Genomic DNA, 14,900 nt, shown 5'->3' with positions numbered 1-14,900 from the left:
TTTGTGCCCAGCAGTACATTTCACCACATTAACGCTGGGGTCGCACTGCGCCACTTTCAGTTTTCATAGACTTATAAAAGACTTTTTGGACCTGCTCAGTTGTCGCACACGACACGATTTATCAAACCAATTAAAACCAGCTGACATGTAATGCTCACCTGTGCGACAGAGTAGTGGAATAAAGATACCACTAGGTGGCGCGTATTCGCAGAATTCATCCAGACTGTATCCTATAAAAAGGATGTGATGCTACTGAAAACATTTAATCTTTTCACCAGTGAGGATGATGATTAGGAACACGTTGACTAGATTCATTTAATTATTTCTATTATAATAGACAAGAAATTCATGTCAGGACTTGAATGCGTTAACAGAACATTTGAGTTCATGAAATATTTTTATTCAGTTCGAAAATATAATTAATTTAGAAATGTCAGTTATTTCAATTAAACCTTAACTAAACGACTTCAATTCACAAATAACTAACACTTGGTAACAAAAGAGATTTTTACCTTTCTGTTTAATATTTGAATTTTAACATAGCTTGTAACAATTATAGTTATAACTGTGAAACTTAGCTGATGGGTGGTATTATGCCCACTTTATTGCGTTTATGTTTATAATGCCTTGTTGGATTTTCGTTTGTAGCTTGTGCAGTACCACTGATTACCACTAGAGTTCGCCCAGCCCACTCTCACAATCTCCTCCCACTAAAATATAAAAATCACACAACTTGAAAGTTGAAGCTCAACAATTACAGAAAATAATTTTAATATCTGTTAATTCATTGCAGCACACATTTATCCAGTCCTTTCACACCATGTATGCAGGTGGAAAACATGACAGTCCCTAGAACATGAAAGCAAACGTAAGAACATCTGTGTGATGTATTTCTACAGCAAACAATTGCAAATAAACAGCTACGAGGCACAATGCAGAGGAGTTGGCAGTGCAATTTTCAGCTTTACCCCTAAGGGGTAAAGCTTTGCTTGGGTGGTCCACTACAACATACAACGTTTGTGTCATGGCAGATGGAGGAAAACTCTCAGAGACCACTTAGAACATCGACAATGACAGCTGCTTTCCTTACACCCCCAGTGTACCTTCTGCTGGGACAGATGGAATTGGCACAGGCAGAGCACTGCTACATCACTACAATGTGGAAACAATCATTTTTATTTGACTAACAACAATACACATTTTGAGAAAAACAAAGCCAGCGTCAGGTACTCCTCTGGTGGGTGAGGAATGATGAGATGAGACCGAGGCAGGAGTTGCTGCTTAGCGCCGCTGGTCATTCATCTGTATTGTGCTCCATTCGTAGGACTCTGCAGGAGGAAGAGAAGCACCTGATTTAGAATGAGTATGTTAGGCTAACAGCCTGAAGACGATCAGAGCACAAAGGAATTTAGATGACCTGGTTCTTCTTGGCTCCGTTTTCCCATCAGGCCGACAAATGAGTTGATTTTATGTCCTGTGGAGGAAAAGGATTTAAAATATAGATTATGGAAGTCCACTAGTTTTACTAAGCTGAAACTAGAGGCTGGAACCCAGCAGGTCTTGGATGGTCATTTTTTCTCATGTCTTTGTTTCTGGAATTTCAGAAGTGGATCTGCGCTATGTCCTCTTATGAAGGCAGATCTTTTCCTCAAGAAAGTAAATCAAATGTTACATAACTTTGTGCTGGGTTATTAATTTAATCTTCATTTGTAACTTCAGGATTCAAACTTCTCCTTCCCCTTTAGAAGGAGCTCTTTTCTGCATCAGAATTTAATTGGACATGATGTCTGTAGTGTCAGAGTGAAGTTCATGTGAACCAGAACCCAAACTGACATGTTTAAGCTGTCCTTAAACATCTCTGTGACACAGGGATGGAAATATGCTGTCAGTCTGAGTGGAGGGCTGGGATGCCATCAGTTCCATGGTGCTGAAACAGAGTGAGGAACGCTGCAACACCAAAAAGAGCCTCATGGGGATTCTGTATCCCTCCAAAAAAGACATCAATATTTGCATTTCGCTGATGAACTGACTTAAGAACTGAAGCGTTGCTCAGAAGTAAAGAAATGAGTAAAAATCTATTTTGCCTTATGTGGAGGACAACCAAGTCCAACATGTCCTTGAGGATATTGATCTCTGCTATGTCCTTCACTCTAATGACAACTGACATGGTCACGTTTGCGTAAGTGGAATAAATTGGACGTATACTCAATTCTGCTCGCTCTGTTGCATCAGTGAGGGGGTGAGTCATTCAGAAAAAGGGAACCCCAACCCCCACAGATCCCTTCCGTGCTTTAGTACCTTTAATCTCTTCTGTTTTTCCCGACAGCTTTGGACCACCCTCCTAACTGAACAATTAATGTGTTAAATAAAAGAGATGTATTCAGAAAAGAGTCCTTCTGTAGAGCAATCTGTGGCGGTTGTCAGTTAATTAAACCCTGAAATTGTTTTCACCCACTCCGTCTGAGCCACAGCAATAAAAACCCAGTTCAATCAGTAATGCTGTGGGTGAAATATGAGAGAAATTTATTTTTCTCCTGCTGTGCAAATCTGAATAGGTGATCCACTGCGGTTTTACAGCGGCTCTGTTGTCTAACATGGTTGATTTAATACCATGGAAATCAGCTACTTTCATAATACCATTAATACAAGCCAGAAGGAGAATTAAACATAAAAAACTATCTTAATGCTTTTCAACCACAGCACTGAACGCTGCAGATCACTGATATCTCACAACATCTCTCTATCAGACATGCATGTCTTAGCCTGTTGGGATTTTGCATATTTTACTTCCCCACTATTTTCACAAGCAGGATTAAAAGAAAGACAATCACTACTAAACTATCAACATGATCATTATTCCCTTTACAGGAATACAGAAAGTCCCAACAGATGTGACTTACTTTTTCTGGTAATCTGTGGGTTTGCTGTGGAGAGACAAAGTAAAAGGAAAGGATTTTATAAAAAGCATGATTAGGATGTGGAGCTTGTGGTGAATAAAATGAACAAGTTCTCACCCATAGAACGCTTCCCCATCAGACCAATGAACTGGTGCGGCCGCGGCTTTCTCGTCATCCTCAGGAGGATTTCTCTGAATGGGTCATTGGAAAGCCAGTCATCCTGAGGAGATGGGGAAAAAAATCTGTGTAAAAAAATCTATTGATATTGTTTCCCAAGTGTGACATACTAAGAAACTGCCTTGACTATGTGTGTAACTGCAATTAACCTAAAAGAGCCATAAGATTAAGGATTCTTTCATCCACTCTTTACAGATTAGAAATTGCAAGTGTCAGCAGTTGTTTCTATTTTTGTCTTAAGATCTATTTCTCTAATATACATTAGTCTGGCTGCAATCTAGACCTAGGGGCCACTAATGGCCCGTACACTAAGTTGTAATGATTTACTGTGGGCTCATTCATCTGCAAAATGGCCCCCGCCTCCAGTTAAGGCTGGGGGAATAGTGGCTTGGCACGATTCCAATCCACAATGTCAAACTCAGGACATGCGATTCGTGACAGTGGAGCTGCTTTGGGTTTCATATTTTAATATGAGCAGCTAGAATTTATGTCATTGCCAAATTTGGAAGGTTTAAGATCAATCTGAATTAAACTAAGCACAGTTATTCTGTTTCAATTTAAAGACCACTGACTTGTTATTTTTTTTATTATCTTCCGTGTCCCCAAAAACAGAGATCTGATTAGAAAATAAAAGATAGGTTCTAATAGTGTCACCTTTTCACTGCAAAATGGACAGTTTTTTTTCTCCAGTAGGAAATAAAGATTTGGTTATGATTATAGCTGCTAGAATTATTATACTAATCTAAGACCAATTTAATCGTGCACTAAAACTGACTAATTAAGATATAATATGATGAATAATTCTGTTTTCAGAAGGAAAACAGAAATCTAATTAACTGCTTCCTTCTTTAATATATTGTGGGCAATGTAAAAGGAATGCACAGATGTTATTCAAAGTGCTTCTTTGGCGTAATATGGCAGACACATAAAAAAAATACCTAATTGATTTGTACTCCATTTGACATTAATGTTAGTCTTTCGTGAGATAAATTCAAACCTGACACAGAACCAATTAGAAATTGTACAATTCAGTAACAAAGTGAGTTATACATCGGGGCTAAATAACAGAAACTAAAGCGTCTGCAGTGCTACCTGAATCTGGTTACTGCTCGTCCAGTAGTCAGCTCCTTCTTTTGGCTCAGCATCTTCGCAAAAAACTTGAGCAACGGCAATAAGCGCCATTAGAAGTGGCAAAAACAAAAGCTTCATGGTGCCGACGATGTTTTTTTTTAAATTTCTTTTCTAGTTTCTAGTCACAGTAAAAATAGATAAAGGCAGAAACTATAACAGAACTAAGTGAAATGTAACTATAACAGAGACTTGCTGCGCGCGCTGCTCTTCTCAGCTCAACACTATTTAGTCCATAGCGCGTGCGTGTGTGCGTCAGAACGCTGAACTCCTGTTTCTGTTTCCCCAAAGCTCTCCGCGCGCCCGGCTCCTGCACCAACTTCTTGTCTCGTGCGCCCTCCTGTCAAGACAGCCTCGCGGGCGTCCCTTTATAGCAGCTCGAGCTGCGTTGCTTAGTAACGCTGTTTTAGTAGTGTGATTACTCGTTGAGGAGTTTATGTTGCGCATCAAATTTATATAGTTCCTAGATATTCCCAAAGTATCGTTCCAGATGTCACGAGCTTTTATATCATAAATGACGTGATTATGAAACAACTGGGTTTTTGCTCTCTTCAGCTGGTCTGCACCTTTTCTGGCCTGTGGCCAACAGAAGTCTTTATACAAATAAATGTGAGTTGAATTTTCAAGTTCATATAGGTTTGGTTATATATGTTTCTGCAATGCACTCTTTTAAACTTTGTAAATTATGTTTTTTGTGATATTTAACTGTAATAAGCCAAGTTCCCTCAAGGAAACTTGGATAAATATGTCTGATCTAATTTGTCTAATCTTTGTACCAATTTGAATACATTTAGGATTTGCAGACTCATCTTCCTCAAACTTAAAAATAATATAAATTATAAATATTAAAAGGCAGAAAAGGTGCCCTCTCTGTAATGTAACAGTCACGTAAGCACTGACTGACGCAGAGAGCTTGATGCAATTCTACTAAAATGCATCAAGCATAGTAGAAAGCATTCTGGACGTCACTGAAAGAAACTTTTTCATCTCAGTGTGAATCTGGAGCTTTCTCAGGGATCCTGGTTTGATTTGTTGTGTTGCTTAAATACTTTAATGCTGAAGGTTTCAGTGAGAAGTTTAAATACACATTAGCATGACTGTAAAATTATTTTTGTGCTTTTATTGACCGATTCTTACCCTTTTTTGTTTGCATAACTTCAAATTATACAACAAACAACTGGAAATATTTGGAAAAGCAAGATCAAAGTCTCAACATTTGCCTAAATGGTAAATGGTTTGTATTTCTATAGCGTTTTATCAGGTTCAGAGGACCCCAAAGAGCTTCACACTAGTCATTCACCCATTCACACACACACTCACACTCTAATTTGATTTGAATTTATCCTTCACAAATTACATGTACAAGCTCAAAAAGAATTTGAATCATTGATAATCATTTTAACACAAATATACATTATTTTTATTGTATGCTTTTCTATAAATGCGATGGATGGGTGGATGGATGGATGGATGGATGAATGGATGGAAGGCTAATCTGATTTAGCTACTGGAAACAGTGAGCAGCATGGGAGCAGTAGGGGAGGTAAAACAAATCTGCAGCTCACTGTTAAAAAAACTTTAGCAAGAAACGACACTTTGGTAAGAGGAAAATAAAATCTACCGTATTTTCCGCACTATAAGGCGCACCGGATTATAAGGCGCACCTTCAATGAATGGCCTATTTTAGGACTTTTTTCATACATTAGGCGCACCGCATTATAAGGCGCTTCATACTCTATTATTACACATCCACATTAATAAAGAAATGGTCCCCGAGTACTTTATATAGTAGGCTGGCCCAGTCGTTGTTTCACTCACGGTGTTGGTGTTGCGATATTATGCCCAACTGCTTTCTGGGTAACACAGACCAACCGACACGCTGCCGCTGCAGTCTCTGTCTCTCTTCCCCTGCCCCTCCCCCCCTTTAAATGTATTATCAAACTTTATTAACAAACCAGTGTTCTGACAACTATCCCAGCATGCACCGCGCACTACTTCTTCTACGGGGAAAAAGAAGTTGGCGGCTGCTTACCGTAGTTGGTCGTAAGCAGCCTACTGCATGTCTGTGTAAACATGACGTCTTTCATTTCGAGCTGAGTTAATTAGCGTAGCATTTCTGCCGGATTTTCACAACATATCAGCCACGACAATGGACAGGGGAACCAACAAGTTCATGTCATCTTTTTTGGACGACATCAAGGTGTTTGAGCCACTGGATGCCTCCAACATTGTGCGCGTCACAGCTAAAAGCTACCGATAGATGAGGAAAACAGCAGATCCTCACACCCTCAGCATAAATATAGCTGTGGACAAGATCACTGATGCCTATTGTTCTTGCAAGGCTGGGTAAGTCGGCATTCATGGTTTTGATGGTCCACAATGTACATTAGCATATGTTTACTACTGTAGCTTGTGTTTGTGAGACGGTCACGCACGTGGTAGCTGCACTGTGACCTAAAATGGGCATTAGCCAATGAAACGCGGCCCCTGTGGTAAGGTCCGTTGCTGGACCTGTTGTGGCTCAATATTGGTCCATATATAAGGCGCACCGGATTATAAGGCGCACTGTCGGCTTTTGAGGAAATTGAAGGTTTTTAGGTGCGTCTTATAGTGCGGAAAATACGGTATATTTAATTCAAAACTCATAAAAGTGCATATTTTCCCTGCTGGACCGCCTTTGATTCAGACTAATTGATGGTCTATCATCCAAATCGACCAATGAGGAGCTGTAATGAGAGTGTTTGGGAACACACTTATGATGTGATTTGAAATTGCTTAGAGGTCTGTTTATTACCAAAACCAAGCCAAACTATACCTTATTTACAAGGATGGTTAAATATAATAAAAACATTAATAACCAATAATTAATTTTAGAGTTACTGTGTGAGAATGTCAGTTGGCATGTATGCCACCAATGTGTCTAAATGGCACTTCCTCAGCTCTGTCCAGACAAAGCTTTCTGAAAACTTTTATAAAATCACTCAGGTTGACTCTTTTATAGCCTCTAATGACTCAAAAATTATTTCTCTAATAATTTTCAGATGGACTATGTCAATATGATAAGACTCATGGGAGGTTTTCACTCTGATGGATGTCTTTTCAGGAGGATTCTTTTTACTTCTGCTGTGTTCCAGGTGATTTCCTCTACATATCACAGTGTGGGTGTACAGCCTGGAGACGTCACCAGTCCATCACAGAGAAATGTGACAAACTGGTGAGGATGGAAGAAGCCAGAATACTCAAAGAGAACAGACACAGTTCTGAAAATTGTTACACCTTGCAGTCCTAAACAGATCAAATGAAATGAATACTAAATAAAAATGCAAGACTAGGTCATCTTTAAAAGTCAAATTTAGCTTAAAGACAGACCCAAATGTGTCCACGTGTCTGACTGCAGGTGGTCTGACTCCTCATCAGAGTTTGTCGTCCTCCTTCATTATTCTATGCACCTCATGTTCCAGTACCACTGACAGAAACTACCCAAAAACATGATCCTACCATCACCTTTTTCAAAAACAAAATTTTTGCATCTATTTAAACAGCTGTTGTTCCTGTTTTACCTTGAAAGATGTGCTATGTCTTAAACCAGTTTCATCCTAAACAAGAGAGCTAAAATTCAGGCTTGGTTAACCCAGATGAATAACTTTCACCTTTAAATGGAAGTTCTCTTCAAAAGGACCATGGCTGGCAGCAGGCAGTGTTTGGAAGGAATGAAGCTCTCAGATCCAGTGAGCTTTATGTGTCTGTTCTGCTTATTTTCACAGTGAAGAATGAACCTTAAAGCCGTTGAACCTGGTTATGGGAACCACTTTGAACAAAGAACTGCACAATTCCTGCTGACCTTTTATTGGTTTAACGTAACCGTAGATTGGTTCACCACAGAGCCACTCTGCTCTGGAATTTAATCATCCTCACCGCCATGACAGCTCATCCAATTAACAGACGGAAGGGGGAGGTGAGGTGCTAGAGGTGATATGGTGCTGTTGCTACCATCAGTGGAGCTACCGCTGTGGGGGAGGATGGAGAATCAAGGCGTAGGAGGTCAAGAGAGCTGGGGCCAAGTGGAGGCATGCAGCTTGACACATCTTACATGTGAGGAGATGTGGACACCAGTCTCAAAAACTCCTCTAACTGTGATCCAGCAACAAGTGGGGCTCTTTTAATATGATGCATCAATTCATTAGAGCGTATTAATTGGTCTGTGTCCAGATTCAGTGCACAAGAGACACAAAATAGAAAATCCTCAATATAAACACATATTGTGCTGATGCCCATGCTAAAACAGCTTTGAAGACTCTAATTTAATTATACCACCTCAAAGCTAGAAATGTGCTTATTATTCTAATCCAAGCCAGGTCACACTGTGTGGGGGTTGAGTGATCTCTATGGGATGCATGAGCCAATATTTCCATATTCCATCTGAGAGTCAGACAATTAGTGGACAACAAGAAGAAAGCCACCACTAAAAGAAGTTATGACCCCAAACGCCATGCAGGGCATGGAGTAAATGTGAGGAAAATTCCACATTTAAGATATAAAACAGGGGTGTGACCCGTGACCTCTGTTTAAAAATGATATAAATTTGTAGATTTCAGTGACAAATTTATGCTTTTGTTTTGAAAATTAGGTTTAAACACCTGGAAGGAAGTTTTTTTGTTGTTGTTGTTTGTTTGTTTTCAGGCAAATGCCTGAGACCACCTCATTTAGATAGGGGCGACAGGAATGCCCACTCCTGATCAACTCCTATCAGCAGAGTGGAAGAGTGTCCAACACACCTCAGAATCAGTAATGGCTGCCTTAGTTTGAGGATCAGCACAGCATTTAACAGCTGACATAACAACCACGTTTTAGCACATTTGAACGACTATCCAGACATATCCCACGCAGTTTAGGGAGAAGAAAGGAAAAATCCCAATAAAAAGGAACAGATACACATTATCAGCCATTATGAGATAGATAATTTGTGAAAAACATCTAACTCCTCTGCCTTATCCCAGTGCTCCCAGTTCTAACTACAAACAACCAATAAGAGCAAGGAGGCGGGTCTTAGCACTGGCAATCACCCTTACATCCGCCTGCTCATCTCCCCCCCCCGCCCCCCCTGCAGCTTCTTCCTGATAGCAGGGCCTGTCGTGAATGCTAGGCTTGTAGCACCGATAACAGAGGATAAATGGTTTTCCTTTAACACCATCTCCACCATTAGCACATTGAGCAGTGAGTACACAGGGTTGACTGACAGCGCTAAGATCCTCCTGGTGACTCTGATGTAAAAAGCAATACATTTAAGAATCAAGCATCATTCATACAGTGGACAAAGATAGTCATATCTGGTCTTAAAGAATAATCGCATTGCTGAGAACAAGAGAACCATCCAGAGCTGGATTCATGAGAGACAGGAAGTGGCCTTTTGAGTCCATAACTAAGCATGAAACTTTCCTTTAATCTTTACAGCCAAAGTTTTCTGGAAAATAAGATGTGATAAAACAAGAGAAACAGATTAAAAGTTTTTTAAGTTGAGCTGAGTCTTGATTTAATTGTTAGTCTCTCTTTTAATTTCTCAACAGAGTAGCAGCAGCTCAGAGGGCTAGGTGAGCTTTTCAACATTTCTAACTTTCCTGATGGGATTCTGGGAGAAAACCTTCTCTCCACAGATAAAACAGAACTTCTTCAGTGTATTCTCGGTCTGAGCCACAGGTCATTTGTTCTGAGCTTCTTCTTTGTGTCTCGGCAGATGAATAAAAGTGACTCTAGTGACTAAGATTTGCAGTCCTAATTTTCTGGTTACCACCAATTATTGAACTCTTAATCAGTTGTAAGAGTCAGGATTTCATTATAAGGCTGGTATTTATGATGCCTACTGTGAACTGGGATTCTCCTGTTTTTGCCTTTGTAACTCCTCTGTTGTGTCTGTTTAGTTCCAGAGTGAATGTGACCTTAGCATCTCTTGCTGCACTGTTTAATCTCTTCATTCTTCATTCATAACTGCCAGAAGGGACATGCTGGGATAATTCCTGCTGTGCAGTTAGAATATATTTCCACAAGGCTCTGACAGCTGACCTGTACCTGTAGCTTACAGTAAGTCCTTACTAGCCCAAGACACTAAAAGCAGACACACTTTATGTGTGTGACAGACATGTTGTAGAAACGTCTGTTACATCTGTGTCGTGCGCTGGAGGCATGGAAGAAGGCAGCCAATCAATCTATGGACGTTGTATATGACCGTATGGAGCTGCTTCCTCTCTGCCGCAGTGCAGCTGGAGAACCACAGTGAAACGTCATGGTTCAACACCAACTCCACAGTGCAGCAATAGAAGGACACCAAGAACTCAGTTCTCAGGTTGTTCTCCCTGAGAATCCTCAGGAAGTTCAGTCTCTGCTGTGCCTTCTTCAGGACTGAAGTGAAGTTATCATTCCAGGTCTTCTCTGATGTAGGTATCCAGGAACCTGAAATTTGGCACCATCTCCACCCTCTCCCCGTTCATAATGATGAATGTCTGACTTACACCTTCTAAAGTCGCCAATCAGTTTGACCTTTGACTCTGAGCTGTTCAAACGGAGATTGTTGGACTAGACAGACAGTCGTTTCACCTCCAGTCTGTATGCCGTCTCATCTCGGTGTAATCCTCCAGTGCCGCTCATCAGAACAGGCCCCTGTCTCCGGATCTGAAAGCATTGTTTCTCTCCTTCAGCAGTTCCCTGACCTCCTCTTTCATCCAGAGCTTCTGGTTGGGAAACAGCCAGATGTGTCTGTCCAATGTGACGGTGTTAACACAGTGCTGGATGGAGTGGAGTACTGCTGAGGTGGAATCCTCCAGGTCTGGTGCCAGAAAATGTCCCAGTATGTAGAGACTAAACAGTCAGTGTCATAGTAACAACATTTCTGTGAAAAAGATGTTTTCTGTATTTGCTCTTTACTGCTACTTACAAGTAGTTCAGCTTGTCTGCAGCACAGTGTGAGTTGGTGATCAACCTGCTGAAACATAAACTGAGTTATACACTAAAGGGATTCTGGGTTAAGCACCTGGCTCATGAGCACATCGACAGGAGCTGGCATTAAACCTACAACCTGACTGCTCTACCCACTGATCCACAGTCACAGTTTATGTTCATCTGTTTGTGAGTTTTTGTTGTTCCCTGTTGTTTCACTTGTGATTTTGTTACCTTGGTTACCTGATCTTGAATAGCAGGATGAAAATGGTTGAATGGATGAAATATTAATAAGTAAATAGTGGAAGAACCTCTGTTTTCTTACTGAAAGAAATCACTTCATTTTATAACTGTATGACCTGGAGAGGCTGGACAGAAGAGAAGGCTTTACATAAAGAACTTAGAGTAAACAGTCCAGGAAGCTTCTAACAGCTAATGACTCCAAACTCTGCCCCTGTTCTTCCTGCGCCACTCCAACACCTACGAGCCACATTCCAGCAGAATGAGGCGGTGCTCAGTGAAGTGGATGTCCTTGACCAAAAACAACCAGGTGTAGGGTTTTATTTCCAAAAGTGAGAGGTGTTTAAATAAACCAGTACACAGTTATCATCTGTACTTCACACCATCAACTCTAGTTAGCTATTGTTGCCTGTTAAAAGTCAAGTGCGCCTATAGAGTGGCTGGCTGAATGCAGCGCTGAGGAAAGTGCTCAGGAGAAGAGCAGTGGAAGGGGAAACAATAACTTTATTTATGTGAACATAAACAAAGAAGATAGAATATCTCTTCAGAGCGGATGGCCATTAGGACAGAACATTCTCTTTGAATGCTCTAAGAATGAATCACAAAAAGTGACATCTGCAAGAATTCACTTTTTAAAGTTTTTACAAAAGTAGCACGTCTCATCTGCCCTTCAACATACCACACACAAACACACACGCGCACACACACACACACACACACGCACGCACGCACGCACGCACGCACACACACACACACACATTTAGCACTTTGACAAGAACAAAAGACTGAATCACCTTTGGCAAGTTTTCTTAGGAGTGACTGTGTTCAGGCACAACAGAGCTCAAATTAGAGGAATTTCAATCAGGATAGTCCAGATGGGCCACGTCAGCTGTAAATGGCAAATCCACGGGACACTCACTCATTGGCATTCAGTCGCAGTTCTCAGCTCACACTGAGCTTCTCTTCAAGCACGCGGCCAGCAGACACTCCAGGGATTGTTCCACTGACCGGCATCGCTGCAGGTTGGGTCTTCAAATCAACATGTCACACACATGTTCAGTTTGAAGATCCTGCATCTGTTTGGAACTGGTCTTTATTCATTTAAATAAGCTACGAAGTGGAAAACCTGCAGTGTGAGAAACAACACAATGCATATCATATCCCTCTGATGAACTGTTAAATACCCAAATGATGAAACAAAGCATCTCAATAAATGAGTAAAGGAGATGTGCAGATCTTTATAGGTAAAATTGAAGCACCTTTGCAAAGCGGTTTGCAGCAGTACATTGCCAGTGCAGGTAGCTCTGCAGACAGACTCACAGTGTCTGCTTTGTGTGCGATTCACCAGGAGGGCAACAAGTGTGGGAGGGTGAAGCTTTCCCAGCGTGGGTGCCTCGCCTAGCCAACATGACACGACCACCTCTGGCTTTGTTACTAAGAGAGTTCCAATATTTGAGCAAACTAGTATGACTATGTCTCCATTTCTTTTCTTTTATAATAATTCTTTCACAACGGGATTTGGTTTTTCAATATTTTATAAAATCTGTTAGCAGGAAAACATTTTGCTGTCAACTTTAGCACAAATAACAGTAAACATTTTGAACAGATAGTGAATTTGAGTTTGCCAAAAGTCAAAAATCCTTCTATTTCTAGAAAAGTGGTGAAATAACAACCATTATTGAAAGAAAACTATAAGAAGCTGTGCAAAGATTGTCACATGGCATGTAGGGAACCCAGCAAACATGGGGGAATGAGTCTGAACCTGAATGTTTTAGCCTACATGGAAAAGAAGAGTTCAACAGAAAGCTAACATCACCCTGAATAGCCCATCCCCACTGAGAGCCACCTTCAAGGAAACCTGGGATTGACAGGTTTTAATAAAAATTGTAAGAGCACAGGCCTCTGGAGGTTAGCACTATTGTCTCACAGCTACAATGGTTTGTTCAATCTGCATTAATCTATATCTGTCTTATTAGAGTGTGTGTTCCAGATGATGACCCAACATGGACAAACTGTGGCTACTGCTACCAGTCTGACACAGGTTCTGTTTATGTAGCATTTTAAAGCTACATAAACCCATTCAAAGGCAGTCTGAAACAACGGGGTGTAGTCCTTCCATTTTTGAAGCAATGACATAAAGGACAAATCCCAGACACAGTCGATCACAGCGTGACGGGGAAACACTGAGAGCGAGGCGCTGGGGAGCCGAGTGGGCGTGTCTGTTCCTGTAACTGTATTTGATAAGCACATTTTGTGTGTAAGCTCCTTTTTAAGAGAACCTCCTGGTGCACTCTTAGGTTTTTATTCTGTCAAGTCAGAATGAAATACGGCCGAGAGCTGTGTGCAATCTGGGTAATGAATTCAACAGAGCTTCCGCTTTTGGCAGGAGGTATACGGAGATAAACAGATTCCCTTTGTGTTGCCAATTAGCCTCCAGAGCACGACTTCACTATGCTTATGTATTTGGTTGAGCTTTAGTAGATTTCATTTGCTGTAACATTTATTCTTGTTTGGAAACTTTCTTCTTGTGCATCTTGTCTCATGTCTGGACAGAGACTGGATTAGAATGTGTTAATGAACAGTTTTGGGTTGTAAGTGTTGGCAATAATCCATATATTCAAATGTAATAAATTCAACTTATGTCAACCATTTCCCTTTAGCTCTTCCAGTATTTTATCTACCAAACTTTGCTTAAAAGAGCTTAACATTCCAACACCCTATTTTTCTTCTAATAAACAGTGATGTTTATTAGAACATTGCTGTTCTAATAAACAGTGATGGAAAGTTTGGCTGTTTTGGTGCCAGAACAGCTTTCATTTATCATGATCTGCAGCCTCATATGTTAGCTTGGCTTAACATATCAGCATTCAAGTATAAATACTTTGCATGTTAATAAATCCCTTTGCATTCAGTGTTTTTATTAGAAACCTTACTTGCCTAATTTTATGTATAAAAAGCATGCAGGAGTTCTTACTTTTGTGTAATATTTTAATAAAACGTTTTATTTTTATCTAACACAAAATCAAACAAGCACTGCAAAATTTACTGAACAGAACCATAACAGAAACTGAACCAAATGCAACAAGTCAATTACAATGCTTTTAAGTAATTCTTCACCGAATTTCACCAAATCTGTGGAATTGAGCTACACTACATGCTACATTGGGTTAGCAGGAGGGAAGTGTTTTGGACCAGATTATTAGAAGTTTCTTTTCGATATCGATATCTGTTTTCCTATATTTACCACATAAAAAGACACAATGCAGAGTTCAAAGTGAGACCAGTCATACCAACTCAGAACCAAACCATGTCCTAAGTGCAGGTTAGTATTTAAATCCAATCTAATGTCTCAGCCTGGATGGACTGATGAGCGTTCTCCTCCATGTTAGTATTTGCTCTGTTTTTGAGAAAACTCTTTGGAGTCTTCTCAACAACTGCATATTGCAGTCTTCTGCAATATGCAGTTGTCATATTGCAAGCAAACTTGTCATATTGCTTGTTTGCAATATGGCAAACCGCCATATTGCAAAC

General features: G+C 40.4%; 1 protein-coding gene across 1 annotated transcript; it reads right to left on the bottom strand.

Moving 5' to 3' along the window:
* Positions 1 to 1,153: 1,153 nt before the first annotated feature.
* Positions 1,154 to 4,531, bottom strand: tac1 (tachykinin precursor 1). Its single transcript, XM_014992645.2, has 5 exons — positions 4,167 to 4,531; positions 3,015 to 3,117; positions 2,901 to 2,924; positions 1,418 to 1,474; positions 1,154 to 1,328 (listed from the first exon to the last, which is right to left on the bottom strand). The coding sequence occupies exons 1-5, from the start codon at positions 4,281 to 4,283 to the stop codon at positions 1,282 to 1,284; spliced, it is 348 nt and encodes a 115-aa protein (XP_014848131.1). The 5' UTR covers positions 4,284 to 4,531; the 3' UTR covers positions 1,154 to 1,281.
* Positions 4,532 to 14,900: the final 10,369 nt, after the last annotated feature.

The sequence above is a fragment of the Poecilia mexicana genome, unplaced genomic scaffold (genome assembly GCF_051168715.1).
Source record: "Poecilia mexicana isolate PSO_F unplaced genomic scaffold, ASM5116871v1 scaffold_11, whole genome shotgun sequence".
Classification (NCBI taxonomy): Eukaryota; Metazoa; Chordata; class Actinopteri; order Cyprinodontiformes; family Poeciliidae; genus Poecilia; species Poecilia mexicana.
This window is presented reverse-complemented; position numbering and strand designations above follow the sequence as displayed.

What these genes read in the sequence shown, in the direction of transcription:
- tac1 (XM_014992645.2), bottom strand. Translation starts at nt 4,283, where the DNA reads ATGAAGCTTTTGTTTTTGCCACTTCTAATGGCGCTTATTGCCGTTGCT. An exon ending in GATGGGGAAGCGTTCTATGG is followed by an intron (nt 2,925 to 3,014) that starts GTGAGAACTTGT and finishes GTCTCTCCACAG; the next exon opens with CAAACCCACAGATTACCAGA. An exon ending in CCCACAGATTACCAGAAAAA is followed by an intron (nt 1,475 to 2,900) that starts GTAAGTCACATC and finishes TTTCCTCCACAG; the next exon opens with GACATAAAATCAACTCATTT.